The sequence below is a fragment of the Manis pentadactyla genome, chromosome 18, assembly GCF_030020395.1.
Source record: "Manis pentadactyla isolate mManPen7 chromosome 18, mManPen7.hap1, whole genome shotgun sequence".
Classification (NCBI taxonomy): Eukaryota; Metazoa; Chordata; class Mammalia; order Pholidota; family Manidae; genus Manis; species Manis pentadactyla.
In genome coordinates, this window is record NC_080036.1 from 14,982,636 (window position 1) to 14,997,474 (window position 14,839).

Below are 14,839 nucleotides of genomic sequence, written 5' to 3' on the forward strand. Positions count from 1 at the left end.
CTTTAAAAACTGAGGAGACGCTGCCGAAGTAAAAGACTTAAATACACACAGCACCATGGGAGAGATGAAGCACACGGTTCACTTCCTCAGGGAAGTCTTTCAAAGCCAATACTCTTTTGCCAGAAGTAGTTGAACCAGAGATTAACAGGAAAAATGTACAAAAGGGGAGAGGGAAACCTCTTTGCTTTTCCTACCAGTGCTTTAAGGGAGCAAACATTCCATTTTGAATGAACTTAGTCCTTTCATCCATGAAGTACATATGGAAGGCCACCCTTCCCCATTTCCTAAAGGGAAAATGGAGCAGGATTCAGAAGTAAGGCGGGTACAGATGGGAAGAACAGGGGGTGAAGCATGGGAGCAGAATGGAAATACGTGGGGCTTCAGTACTGAGTTGCATAGTAGAAATGGATATTTACTCTTCTGCAAGTAGCTTTCCTGTTAAATACCTATTTTTATTCTTACAATGGTTCTCAGAGATTGTGAAATTTTTCCTTTCCCTCAGATGGGAAAATTGTGGCCCTAAGTCTGAATAACTTGCCCCCATTCACACAGTCAGAATGGCTGGGTGCCTGGCTCACTAATTCCTATAGTGTATTATTCATGACTGACCCAACTTTTATAATCTTATAATAAATTGTTATAACATTTTTATTGAAACTGTCATATCTTGCCTTTTTTTTAATGTTTTTGTTCTGATTTTCTAATTTGCAAAACTAGTTACAGTAATTTAGGCAAGGTTGTTCTACATAGGTTAAACATTGCCATCAGAGAAATTTAAAAATAAATCTAGCTTCATTTTCAACAATATATTAAATAAAAATCCAATATAGCTAATTAAATGCTGTAAAACAGAAGCCTTTTTAAGCCTGCCTTTCAATAATATATAATATCAAAATATTAATTGTATATACATTTTCTTAAAATAATTTTAAGATTGCTAGAGAAAGACTATAACAAGCAAGGAGTCAATTTTCCTAAAATGCAAATAACTGCCACAAACCAAAAAGAAAAAGAGAACAACCCAATAAAACAGCAGAAAATACAAACTAGATGTATGAAGAGAAATTGTCACACCTGCCATTACAGTAAGACTCTAAACACCTTCCACCAATGAACTTGAAAAAATGAGTAAATATAGAAGCAAACTGAATAACACAATTCCCAACTTTGATCTGTCAGATAAACATAAGAATTATACCAACAGGGTACATGTTTGTCTCCAGCACAATAGATCATTAACACCATGAGGCATTATACCCCAGTTCCTTTTACATTTTCTGTATCAACAAATTCCAAGTATCAGAAATCATGCAGTCTACATTCAAAGAATAAAACTAGAAATCAACAACAGAAGGATAACAACAAAAATCTGTATCTGGAAAATTTAAAACACCCTTCTAAATAACTCCTGGATTAAAGAAGAAATTAAAAAGTATTTAGAAATGAATGGTAGTGAAGGTCCTACTTACCCAAACCGGTGAGGTTCCATGAAAACAATGCTCAGAGAAAAATTTATATGTTTCATGCACTTATTGGAATAGAGGGAGGACTGAAAATGGGTGCTCTTTGAAATAGAGTCAATAAATAGAGTATAGTAGGTCTATAGTAAGTGTGGAAGGAAGGAATAAAACAAAGCAGAAGAAAGAAACTTGCTTGATAAGGCAAAAACGCCAGTCAAATATGTAGGCAAATTTGGTTGAAATAAAAGAAAGAAGATGTAAATTTTTTTTAAATTGGAAGAACAAAGAGCACACAACTAAGACACTGAACAGACTGAAAAAATTATAATACTATATAAAGGTACATACCAATGAATTTGAAAGTCTAGATGGAATAAATTATTTTCTAGGAAAATATAAATGATAAAAGTTGATCCTAGAAAATAGAAAGCCAGAATAGACTCTTATTATAAAAGTTCCTATAAAGGTAGTGAAAGGTATAAAAAGAGGAATGTGGCTGGGCCATTTTACAATAGATGAAGCTTCACCCAACAGAAAAACCCAATGTGAGAAAGGATTTGAGAGAACAGGAGCTTATGGAAAGTTCCAAATCATAACCCTTATTAGACTCTAACTCCATCTGCAATGAGTGGCAATGCTGAAGGTCAGTCTTAACTACAAACATAGAATCAAAACCTTCTCCCCTGAATCCATACAGAAATTGGGATACTGTTTAACTCATGAGTTTATTGGAAAAAAAATTTTGCGATAGTCAGTCTTCATATTCTGTGTTATGATACAGTATTTCTTCCATTCATTGATATATTTTTACGTCTAGTGCTTTGTTCTTAAGGTTACTTGCTAAGATTCTTTCTAGGTATGTTTGTCCTATTGTGATTGAACTTTAGTTGATTTCCCAGATACAAAATAATACTATTTGCTTAAGATAATTTTCTCCCTATATCAGAGAATATTTTTGTTTTATCATTTGCTTTATTTCATCATTCTTTTTCTAGTAAACTTTTTAAACAAGTTAAGGAAACTGTTTCAGATTTTTTCCATTCCTCTTTAGCATCTTTTGAAAAATGCTGTCATTCTGTTTTCCTTCTTGAACTTATTGGGGTAATACAATATAGTAAAGACCTGCTAACATTAAATTATATTTGCATTCTTAGAGGATTTAATGACTTGTTTAGGACTTTAAAAATATGAGTTCATTTTGCTATTATTTATGATTTGGCACATATAAGTGGCATTATTCTCTAGTTCTTTGTCTCCATGATTTTGAACTCTATAAATTGAATAGGGTAGCTTTTTCCTTCTTAAAAAATATCTATGATCCTTTCATATAATTTGACTAAATCATCTAAGTAACTTTGGTATCTAGTATAGTGGATTTATTCACGGAAAACAAAATCATTCCATTTTACATTAAACAAATATAAAATGAAGAGGGTACATATATTTGACCAAGAGATCATAAAACTATTGAAAACAAAGCCTACTTACTTCCATTCCCAGCAGTTTAAGAGCTTTAGGCTGCATAATGAAAGGGAAGAAAAAAACATCAATTTAATCAGATAACCAAAGTCAGAAGTAGTCATGTTAGTAGTACATTAGTAGTAGTATTAGTAGGAGAATAATAATAGACATAAAAGTACTTGTATTGTTAACAATTAAGGACAATATCCAAGGAAAGGAAATGCTTATATGGAAACTCTGCTTCCATCAGCTGAAGTCAGTTGAGGAGACGTGCAGACACGTGACCCTTACTCCAGGTAGAATCAGACTCGTTCCCCAGCAGGAATGCAGACTCTGCTCTAGTGGCCCTAAGGGGGGACACGAGGGGGGCTTCATGGAAGATCTGACTCCTGAGTTGAGTTTGCACAGTGTGTGGGATTTTGATCTTGGGGAAGATAGGTTGCCCAGTGGTACAGTTTGCTTTCGGTGGAGGTCCCTGGTCTCCCATGCAGGTGGGGGCTTCTGTGGGCGGTCAGAGAGCCTCGGATGTTGTGATGATGAGCTTCTGGTGGTGGTCCCTCAGGCAGTGGAGGCACTGGGAGGTTCTCAGCAGGGAGTTCACTGCCAAGTTTCTCGCTTCAGAAGGGTAGGGCCACTACAGTGTCAGGACAGTTTGGAGAGGCAGCCCAGGAGGAGGCGTATGGTAGGCAAAGGGCGGGCAGTTGGAGGCTTGAGTGGCCCGACTTCTAAGGGGTAAAGGAGAGAAGCCTGGGCAATCTATAGAGATGGTGAGGCCTTGCAGGAGCGAGGGCAGGTGAACTTGGGGTGTACTTGGGGTGGGCTGATGAGCGTGGCTTTGAACAGGCTGAGTTATGGGAAGGAGAGCAATGAAACCACTCACAGCTCAGGAACCACGGAACCACCCGCCCACTTAGGCCTACCCTCTTGGGTCCAAACAAGTTGTTGTAAAGGGTCCGGAAGCTCTTCCGAGTGTAGTGGCAGCGGTAGGCCCCGCCCATGAGGTACTCCAGCACCAGGCCTATGTCTATGAGGCTGATATGGTAATCGGGCGGCAGGTTGCCCTGTAGGAAGAGAAGCCGTGTCTCAGGCCCTTAAGAACTCAGTGGAACTGTGGCATTCATCACACACCTCGGGCCCAAGCGCTGGTTCCTGGCCATGACTTGGGTGTTGATATAACAGATGGAGCATTAACCAATAGTCAGTCTATTACCATGTGACTGTGGGAGGTGATGGGTTAAGCCATACTTCAGGAAGTGGATTAAACTTTCCCAGTGAGCAGAGTTAGGAAACATGAGGGTATATATAGGGTAGGGGCTGGGCTGTTTGTGGGCATAGACAGCATGGACTGTAATGTGCATGTGTAAACGTGAAGGGAATGTGGTGCAGCCGGTGGGAGATTTTCTTTGCATAAGCAGATTCGTTTTGTTGAGATGGCACTTTGATAGCTGCTTGAGGGGAGAAGCCAGCTTCAGGGGTTGGAGTCCCGATTTCTTGCAGGAGGTGGACGTGACCATCATAACAGGAAGGAGGACTCTATGGGAACCAGTGTGGGGACAGAATACCCCTGGGCTTGGACATCGTAGGGAAGGCTCCACAGTTCTGCCCCATGACTTTTGGGGGCCCTCAGATTTCAGTAAAAACAAAAACACCACAAACTTTCTGTTGCAACTGGGAGTCAGTGAAGGGGCAGAGTTTTGCAACAAGATGGAAGAGGCTGTGTTGAGACAAAGTCAGTGTGTGAAGCAGGGGAAAAGCACTAAGAGAGGCTATGCCTGCATTTGTCCATCAGTCACCCACATCCCTGGGCAGCTGACTTATCTAGGACTCAGAACTGACCAGTCAATTATAAGGACATTTTACTATGTGCCATTTATTGCTAGCTTAATTTTCTAGGGCTGAAATGATGGTGGACACCTGGGGTCCATCACGTGGAGACTGCACATTCTAAATGTCCTCCCTTTTACATTCGGATTAGCCACATTTAGTAAATCCTTTCCTCAGGCATTCTTTTTGTTTAGCTCCTATCAGATCCTTGCCCATGTCCAGGACACCATCTGCAGAGATAAGGAGATACAGACTTGCTCTTAGGGAGCTTTGGTGTGTGGGGTGGGGAGGGGTAAAGTCACAAACAGCTCTGATGCAACAGCAGGTTCTGGGTGGGTGGGTGGAAGGGTGAGAAAGGGGTTCCCGGAGCAGGCGACGTGGGGGGTAGTTAGGAGCCGGCAGAGCGGAATTGCAAGGGGAGAGGAGGGAGAGAGCCGCAGACGGGAGCAAGGCGTGGCCCTGGGACGGAACACGCATCTGGGGATGGATGGGAAAGAGAAGGGCATGACGACAGGGCCAGGCCTGTGGGGAGCAAGTTCTTGATAAAAGCTTGAACTTCACAAGGTTTTGGAATGTTTTAAGCGGGAATCTCCGTGACTGGGGCGGGTGGGAGGTAGTGGGACCAGAGGCAGGAGAGGGATCATCAAAGTGATTTAGGTGAGAAATGTGGGGTCTGAACTTGGGTAGCTGCAGCTTTTGAATGTTTGTACTTCCTAATCTAAAAAATCTGAGAAACAAGGGCGCTGGTCCTGGTTGGTTCCCAGGTCCACAGATTCTGTTGAGATCCAATCAGTGCCTGGAGAAGCCAAACTCTCCTATTATTAGAACTCGGTATTTGTATGGAATAGGACCAGCCTGTTTAGGACACTGACTGAAAACTCTATTCTCTCATTTGAGTTATTTTTCTCTTGGTCAGGGTATGAATATATGTTCCACACTTTGCATGGCATAGACTGCATTCTAGTAAAATTAATCACTCTTAGTATAACCCAATCTAATCTTCTAGCCTCAAGAAATGCCATGACGACACAAGATCCTGCAACATCTGTCACTTACTAATGAGGGAACAGAAAGGGTCAAGAACAACTAACAGCTTCAGTCTGCAGAATGACATGAGGCACGCCCCTTCCAGAAGGACATATAGTGAAGGAGAGGGTAGCAGACCTTAAAGTAGATCTAGGACATGAGGCTACATTGGCCGGTGGCGGCCCAGGTCAGCATTAAGGTGAGACCTTGCCTGGCTGTTGTCCTGAACTTGGTAAAGATGCCAGGGTGCCATAATCCAACAGTCATTCAGTATGTGTGTGGGGATGAACAGTAACTTAAAAAAAGATCATTATTATTTGTTGGTTTTAAGTAAACTCTCTTTATGGAGAGAGGAATTCTTTATTTCTTATGCCTCCAATAAAATGACAACACATTTTACAAATTTAAAAATGGCCTTGCAAAATATCTTATTGAAAGATACCGATGGGTGAGGATTACAAAACAGCAGACTGACCTTTTTTACATCCCTCACCAGCAAATGAAGGGTGTTTGGAGGACCCAGTCTCTGAAAAAGAAGCATTCAAGCATATTAAATATGTTTTTCTTTTCAACTCTAGGAGCGAAACCCTACCCTGCTCTGTAGAACTAATGAATCGTGAGAGCTGGAATGTAACCCACTATCAGCCTGTTTCTTTTACAAGACAGCACTGGTTGTGGTTAAGAGGTATTCAGTACATTCAAGATATGTTAAATACTTTCTATGAAATTATTTTAAAGAGGATCTTATGATGTGAAAAAGTGTATTAGAAATTTACCAAATTTTAGCAAGTAACTGCTGAGGACCACTGTACTGTAGTCTATTAAGAGCACGATAGCATTATGTCTAAAAAAACAATGTATGTATTTTAAAAATGCCTTACTGCTAAAAAGTGCTAACCATTATCTGAGCTTTCAGGAACTCATATGACCAGAGATCACTATAACAAACATGATAATAATGGAAAGGTTTGAAACATTGTAAGAATTACCAAAATGTGACACACAGACACAAAGCAAGCACATGCTTATCAGAAAAATGGCACCAAAGGGCTCATTGCAGGGTTGCCACAGACTTTAATTTGTAAAACAATGCTGTGTCTGTGAAGTGCAAGAAAATGAGGTATCCCTGTGTACAGACGGCCAGTTGTTCTCTGCCCTGCCTCCTACCAGAACACTCACCGTGTTGTAAAGTTCTTCCAGCCTGGGAATCGTAAGAAAGTGCTGCATGTTCACTCCATTTTCAATCAGGAGCTTCACAAAGTCGACTCGGTCCAAGACCAGAGCGTCCAGCATGGCTTGCTCCAGAGCGTTCACCTGTGTGGACCAAGGAGAGGGGGGCCCTGAGTGCCTCTCAGAGGTGCACTGGGTGGGAGGCAGATCAGAAGCATCTCAGAAAACATATTTTGACCCGGCAGATACTGGAGCATCTGCGGCTGGTTCTCTTTGCTCTTTGTCTTGAGTAAATACAGCCCATCTCCTCTCTTTTTTCTTCTCAGTTCGGCCCTGACATGTCCTATCGAAGTATCAAAGAACTTCTCCTTAAAACAAGTTGAAGAGGGTTCAAGTTTACAGCCAGACTGCTATCACTCTCTCTATGGAATGTTCAGGTTTTTAAAAATTAAAATTGAGTTTATTTGCTTTCTTCTAATGTATACGTGGGAAAGAAGACCCACATAAGCCATAGCATTCTTTTCAAAATCAAACTGCAATCAGTCCTTGAATCTCCAAACTCTGAACTCGTTGAATAATGTTTTTTGAGGTGGAAGATTTTAATATTCTGTACACTTTATTTATCCTTTGTGTCTTTCATTTAAAAATTATGGAAGCTGTCACACTCAGCATAACACGAAGCCTTGCTGGAGAACAGGGGGGCACAGTTTGTTTCTTGGCTGTGAATTACCTGCGGGGCAGCCGGGTGGAGCCGCGTGGGCACACAGCATGCCACCAGGTTGGGTGACCGTGACGGTGTTAATCACATGTCCCTGCAGAGGCCCAGCACCCTGTCTTGCCTGTGTCCTGACAGCAGCAAGGCCAGGGACTGCCGTGCAATGCGTGGTGGCTGCGTCCTGCAGCCCAAATGACTGTTGCTACCTCCCCTCCCCAGTTATAGGCTCCTTCTTCTGTTGCCTGAACTGCATTTATTCAGTAATAATTGCTTTGTTCCCATATTTTCATGCATTAAGTATCTGCATGTCTGCCAGGTAGAGAGCATGGCTATTGAGCAAGGTGACCCGGCCATCTCTCAGCCTGGCTTCACACTCCCCCAGAGCAGGAACATCTAATGATCACGACAACCTGGCCAGCTGCGTCACAGACAATGTGCTGTTGCATTTGAGATACTGCCACTATCCTATCAGAGCTCTACTACGGCCTTCTGGGACTCAGGGCCCTGGTGGGGCTGAAGCAAAGGCAACAGGAATTGTTCCTTCCCTCGGACAGAGAGGGAGGCTGGCTCTGCGAGCCCCGTGATCCTAGGAAATGGGAGCAAAGATGTCCCACATACCCAGTTCAGCAGCTCGATCTTCCGGGGGTCAGTTTCTTCCTCCACCTCCTCTTTCACTTTCCCTTTCTTCTTGCCCTTTGCTTTTCCTCTGCCCCCCTTCACAGTTGCTAAGGGTGGCTTCTTCTCCTTCTCCATGAACTTGCTGTCAGTTGGCGGGGCCAGGCTTCCCAGGGGCTGCAGTCCACAGCAACAGAGTTGGAAAAAGGTATTAAAGTTGCCCCTTGTCCCAGAGAAGTACACTGCTCCCCACTCACCTGTGCATGCACACACATGCACACACACACATGCACACAAGCACACAGGCACCCGTGCACCCATAGGTGAACATACACATGCACACAGACACACACATGCACACACACAGTCATTGTGGGCCTGGAGAAGGCCCTGAAGTCATGAACCACTGTCACTTCTGTGCTTAATGAAGCACATTTACATACTTAAAGTGGCTGACGTTTTGATTGATGTGTGTTTTTGCCTAAAGGAAAGGGTGCTATGAGGTAAGTTCAAAGGCACCAATAAGAAGTGCCTACAGTTACAAATGTAGAAAAAAATGAGCGTGAGGGGCTCAGAGACCATGAGTCTACCACAGATGGCTGCTTGGATAGAAACGTGAACTGAGCTTATGCTGCGGAAAGCAAATCTCCTGGTGCCACTGAGATATACACAGTGTGGTGACAGGCTAGAAGCAGCAAGGGAAGGTTGTGCTCTGCTCAGACAACAGCAGGGAATGCGGAAGAGGACCCAGCCCCTGGGCTTGTCCTCCGGTCACGTGAAGAGCATGGTGGGTATGGTCTGGCTGGAGACACAGAGATACCCGTGTTGAAACAATCTTGACCCCTCCAGCTGCTCTTCTATCTTACCGGCTTGCCGTGTCCTCTGGCCAGACTCTTCCGGTGAGTTGTCTACACACTCTCTCCATTCCTTCCCTTCCCGTACTGTCCTCCACATGCTAGGCTGCTTCTCCCATCCCCTCTTGGCTCTGGCTGGGGTCACTGATGGCTGTGCTGAAGCCACCATGGGGGCGTTTTCCAGTCCTCCTCATGCTGGGTTCTCAGCGTGTCTGACATGCTTCCTCTCCCGGCTTTTCTGACACCAAACACCCCGGCTTTCCTGTCTGGCCACAGCTTCTCCGCATAGGCTGTAAATGTCAAGCCTCTTCAGGGCTCTGTCCTCAGCCTCCTCCTTTCTATTCTGCTCACCCTCAGTAAGACCCTCGGGCCCCACAGGGCCAGCCCGCGTTTATTTGCCCACAACACAACCTCTCCTTTCTAGATTTAGTTCACTGGTCTCTCCGGAGTTCCTGCTGCCCACTCAGCACCTCCACGTGGATATCTCAAGGGCTCTTTCAGCTCATGATGTCCACAAGAACACTCAGGACCTTCCCACCAAGCTATTCCTCTCCCAGTGTCCCTTATCTCAGTGCAGTGGCCAGCCAGAGACTGGGGGGCTCCCCCCACTGCCCTCTCCATGACTAATTCATCCCTAAGTGCTGCCATGTTTAAGGCTAAATTATTGCTTAATTCTGTCCAGTTCTTGATTTTCCTCTGTCCCTGCTCTAGTCCAAGGTGCTGGCTCTTAACTGCATTACATCAGTAGTCTAATTACTTCAGTCCTCCCACCTGCCTTTGAGCCCATACAATGCATTTTCTATGTCAGGTCCATAATGATGTTAAATATATGAAAAGAGCCATGAACTCTCCTGCTTATCCTTAAGTGGAGCAGAGCAGAGACTGTTTCAAGGGTTGTGGGTTCCTGGTCAGTATAAAGATGTGGAAGAAAGTGTGTCCTGGCTGATTCCTCATGTAGACAAGACCATTACGGTCTTGAGTGAAAGACTGACACAGCATTCAACAAATGGCAATGGGAAAACTGAATATCCACATGCCAAAGAATGAAGTTGGGCCCTTATCTAATATAATATACAGAAATTAACTCAAAATGGATCAAAGACTAAACATAAAAGCTAAAACTATAAAACTCTTGGAAGAAAACTCAGGACAAAATCTTTATGATACTGGATTTGCAAATAATTTCTTCAATATGACGTAAAAAATACAGGTAATGAAAGAATAAATGGACAAGTTGGACTTCATCAAAACTAAAAACTTTGTGCATCAAAAGGTATTATCAAAAGAATAAAGGAAATCTACCAAATGGAGAGAATATTTGCAAATCACATAATTGATAAGAGACCAATGTCCAAAAATGTTTAGAGAACTCCTAAAACTCAACAACTAAAATGAAAACCACCGGATTAAAAAATGGGCAAAGGACTTGAATAGGCATTCTTGAAAGAAGATACAATGGCCAACAAGTATATGAAAAGATGCTTAATATGGCTCACCATTAGGAAAATGCAAATCAAAATCACACAATACTTCCTCACACCCACTAGGATGACCTTTATCAAAAATGACCGTGTTGGTGAGAATATGGAGAATTGGAACCCTTGTACACTGTTAGAGGGAGTCTTAAAGGGAGCAGCTGCTCTGGAAAAGTTTGGTGGCTCCTCAAAATATTAAAAAATAGGATCACCCCATGATCCAGCAATTCTACTTCTGGGTATGGGCCCAAAGAATTGAATATGGGAACACGAACAGATATTTGTACATCCATGTTCATAGCAACATTATTCAAAGTAGCCAAAAGTTAAAGCAGCCCAGGTGTCCACTGATGGATGAATGGATAAGCAAAATGGGGCTTATACACAGGCACAGTGGAATATTAGCCTCAAAAAGGAAGGAAATGCTAACACTTGTCACTACACGGATGAACCTTGAGGACATTAGGCTAAGTGAAATGAGTCAGTCACAGAAGGATAGATACTGTATGATTACACTTGTATGAAGTATGTAGAATCATCGAATTCATAGCAGCAAAAAGCAGAATGGAGTGCCAGGAGCTGGGTGAGCTGGGAGATGTGGACTTGACACTTAAGGATACAGAGTTTCAGTTTTCCAAGATGAAAAGCATTCTGTGGATGGAGGGTGGTGATGGTCGACTGCAATGTGAATGTACTTAATCCCACTGAGCTGCACTCTTAAAAATTGCTAAGATAGTAAATTTTATTGAAATATCTTTCACCACAATACAACAACTGAAAAAAAAAAGCAATAACAAGGAAACAAAAGGGAAAGACCAGGCAGAAAGGCAACAACTTCTAGACATCATTCTGTGAAGACCTTCAAGCAGCCCTATGGAGAGTCCACATGGACAGGAACCGAGGCCCTCAGTCAACAGCCAGCATCAGCCTGCCAGCGATTTAGTTAGCCATCCTGAAGGGGCTCCCCCAGCCCCAGTCAAGCCTTTAAATGACTGCAGCCCTAGCCTATTGCTCGACTACAATCTCGTGAGAGCCTCAGAGCCTGAACTACCCAGCTCAGCCACTCCCAAGTTCCTGAACGATAGACACTATGTGAGGTGATAAATGTTTATTATTGCTTAAAAAGAGAAAAGTCCTTAAGTGGATCACCAAGCACTTGGAACCCAGCTTCCTGTCCTACAGTAGGTCAGCAGGCTTTGCAACACACAGCTCCTGGCTGGCTTGCAATTTCCTCCTAAGTCACCCTCTTCTCACTCTGCATCCCAGCCACACTGGCTTTTCTTTCCTCTTCAATAAATTACTTGAAAATATCAATTACTTTCTTGCCCCAGGCCCCTCCCATGCTCTTCTCTCTTCATGGAAGGTGTTTGCCTCTCCCTCTTCATGGGCCAGCATCTGTTCACCAGTCAGGTCTTAGTGTGGGTTCTATGTTTTCAGAAAGGTCTTCCTTGGTACCCTCTATCCCCAACATTCCCTGCCATGCAGATGTGCTTTTTTCCTTTTGAGCACTTAATGCAATTTATAGCCCAGTATTTATTTGTCTGATTACCTGTTTTGTGTCTTCCTCTTCCTGCTCACCTTCCCAGCCTATGTCCACACCAGTGCCACCTGGAGAGTTCTGTATGGGCTGTAGCAGGTCTTCTGTATTCAGCCCTGTGTCCCCAGAGAGCCTAGAACAAGGCTTGGCATATAGGAAGTGGCTGACCAACATTTGTTAAGTATGTTAATTAGTGAAAACATGGATTTTTTTTTAAAGTTTGATTTGGTTGAAGAAAGTCAAATAAGAGATCTGTTCTACCATTCGCTGCTTCCGAGTGAGTGAGGATCACAGCACCCTTCCTCCTGCCTCCTCTTGTTTGACATCAATCTTTGCCCCCGAAGATTAAAGGATGGAAGAGAGGTGGCCAAGCATGGTATGAGACTCTCTGGGTGCTCACACAAGTTCACCCCGTCTCCTTTGCGGGTCATACCCTAGGATTCTAAGACCTCTGTTGGCAATCTTGGAGGACTAGCTTTTAGCCTAAGCCAGCAGAGTCCTTGGTTCTGAGAAATGGCTTCAAGGTCTACCTGGATGAAGGTGGACAGTAGGATGGGCTCAGCTCTCATTTGCTCTGTATGCGGTCACCCTACTCCAGATGCCATTTGTAGAAAGGGCTCTTCTAACTAATATACTTTAAACACAACTATTCCAGAAGAATCACAAATAATAAGAGAGGTGTGACAGACTGTGGAGAGGGTACTTGTGGCATTTGAATAGATTGAAGGAAAACAGTAAGTACAATGGGTAACATAACTGGAATTTAAAAATCTTGACAGGCTGAAATAATGGACTGAATCTAGCAAGATGAAATATAACAAGGAACAATGTCATCCACCCGGGCCCAGCTGAGGCCCCAAATAGCTAACCCCAGAGCTGCAGGATGAGGGAGGTGTGGTTTAGGAAGTGTGCACCTGACAAACCCTTGGGAATTTCTGCAAACGGAAACTTAATATTAGTGAAAAATTACATACTGCTGTATTACTAGAAGTGTAGTCCCAGACAAGGCATGTGACAGTCCTTCTCTGGGCTTCATCAGTAAGATTACACCACACAGGGTGTTAATTTGTAGACACCACTCTTTTAAAAGGATGTGGGATGGCATGGGCCATGCCTGGGTAGAGGAAATTCCTCTTCACAAATAAGGGTTGAACAATCACTGTCTAGAGATGTCATTACTGATATTCCCTTATTATTCTTTGAATATCCATGGGATTAATAGTGATGTGCCCTCTTTTATTTCTAATACTAGTAATTTGTGTCATTTCTTTTTTCTTCTTAGTTAGCCTGGCTAGAGGCTTATCAATTTTCTCGATCTTTTCAGAGAACTAGATTTTGGTTTTATAAACTTCCTTGGTTGATTTACTATTTTCAATGTCATTGATTTCTGCTCTAATTTTTATTCTAATATATGCATTCACTGCTAAGAATTTTCCTCTAGGCACTACTTTTGCTGCATCCTACAAATTTTGATAAGTTATATCTTCACTTTCATTTAGTTAAAAAGATTTAAAAATTTCTCTTGAGAATTCATCTTTGGTCTATATGCTATGCAGAGTGTGATGAGTAAACTTGAGAAAAGTTGCTTAACTTCTTAGATATATCATTTTTTTCCAAATTACAAAATGAGGACAATCAGGCCTCTCTCAGAGCTGCGGAGGCTGATCAGTAATGTTCAGGTATGTAAACACAGGGCCGTGGCACAGTATATTATCCAAACATCAGGTACTTTTACTAACTTCTACTTTAGATTTTTGATTCTAGTTCATGATTTTGATAAGGACAGGCCCTCTTCCAGATAGAAGCCAAATAAATAGTTCTCATTCTGATAAGTAAACAAGCATTTCATTCTGCTTCTAAAATCTTAGTGAGCTGGCTAAGGTTTGGAGACTTTTGTATTTAAAATGGGCAGCAGTCTCAGTGTCCCCAGGACTTGCTCCCAGGTGCTCAGATTAAGTTTCATCTATTTCCTTTCAAAAATTATTAGCCCTAGTTTTTGTGATTCAATATAAATAAATTACCTTGTTACATGTGTGTATCAAGCACTACTCTCTCTTTGTTGTTATTTTTTATTTTTTCATTTAATAATAAAAAAATATAGATACACAAATTTTGACTAGTGAGATATAACAGACCTAGGATTGGCTTGTTGTATAGCAATTCTCAAGTCCTGCCTAGCACCAACTCACTATTAGACCAGTAAGAATTATAGAGAGACTATAAATGTACAGACATATAGTAAATTGAGCACTTAAACTATTAAAGGAAGACTTTGGAGACCAGATACCCCTTGTGGGGCTACAGTGAAGGACTTTTGGTTCCAGGTTGCAGTCTTGATCATATGTTTCCTGCTTTCCCTCCTTCTCCATGGAAATGACCGCAGAGAACTATGACAAAGAAAACTCCATTTCAGGGAGGAGAGGTAGACCAGAGCTATTAACAGATTTCTGGAAGTATTGCTGGGCAGTTAAAACCGTGGAAAAGAAGCTGACATCCACAATGAGTAATGTAGAGGTGGGACCAGATTCTCAAAGAATGAGTTAATGGTGGGTAGAAAGCATGGTGATTAGCAGAAAGACTGACTACAGGGCAGGAGACCACTTATGCCTCCTTGCACATTATGATACAACCCCAGTCGGTGGATACAGAGCAACTGCATTCCTAGGCTAAAGGAGGACCTGCCCAGGGAGGTCCAGAGCCAT

At 42.5% G+C, this 14,839-nt stretch overlaps 1 protein-coding gene across 1 annotated transcript in view; it reads right to left on the reverse strand.

Moving 5' to 3' along the window:
* The window catches only part of TRPM1 (transient receptor potential cation channel subfamily M member 1), an 88,632-nt gene that overhangs the window by 34,982 nt on the left and 38,811 nt on the right, over positions 1-14,839 (reverse strand). Inside the window, exons 11-15 of the mRNA XM_036878709.2 lie at positions 8,275-8,448; positions 6,951-7,085; positions 6,247-6,297; positions 3,842-3,982; positions 2,949-2,978 (exon numbers count right to left, since the gene is read on the reverse strand). Coding sequence (XP_036734604.2) covers positions 2,949-2,978; positions 3,842-3,982; positions 6,247-6,297; positions 6,951-7,085; positions 8,275-8,448 — 531 coding nt within the window. The remainder of the gene's footprint in view (positions 1-2,948; positions 2,979-3,841; positions 3,983-6,246; positions 6,298-6,950; positions 7,086-8,274; positions 8,449-14,839) is intronic.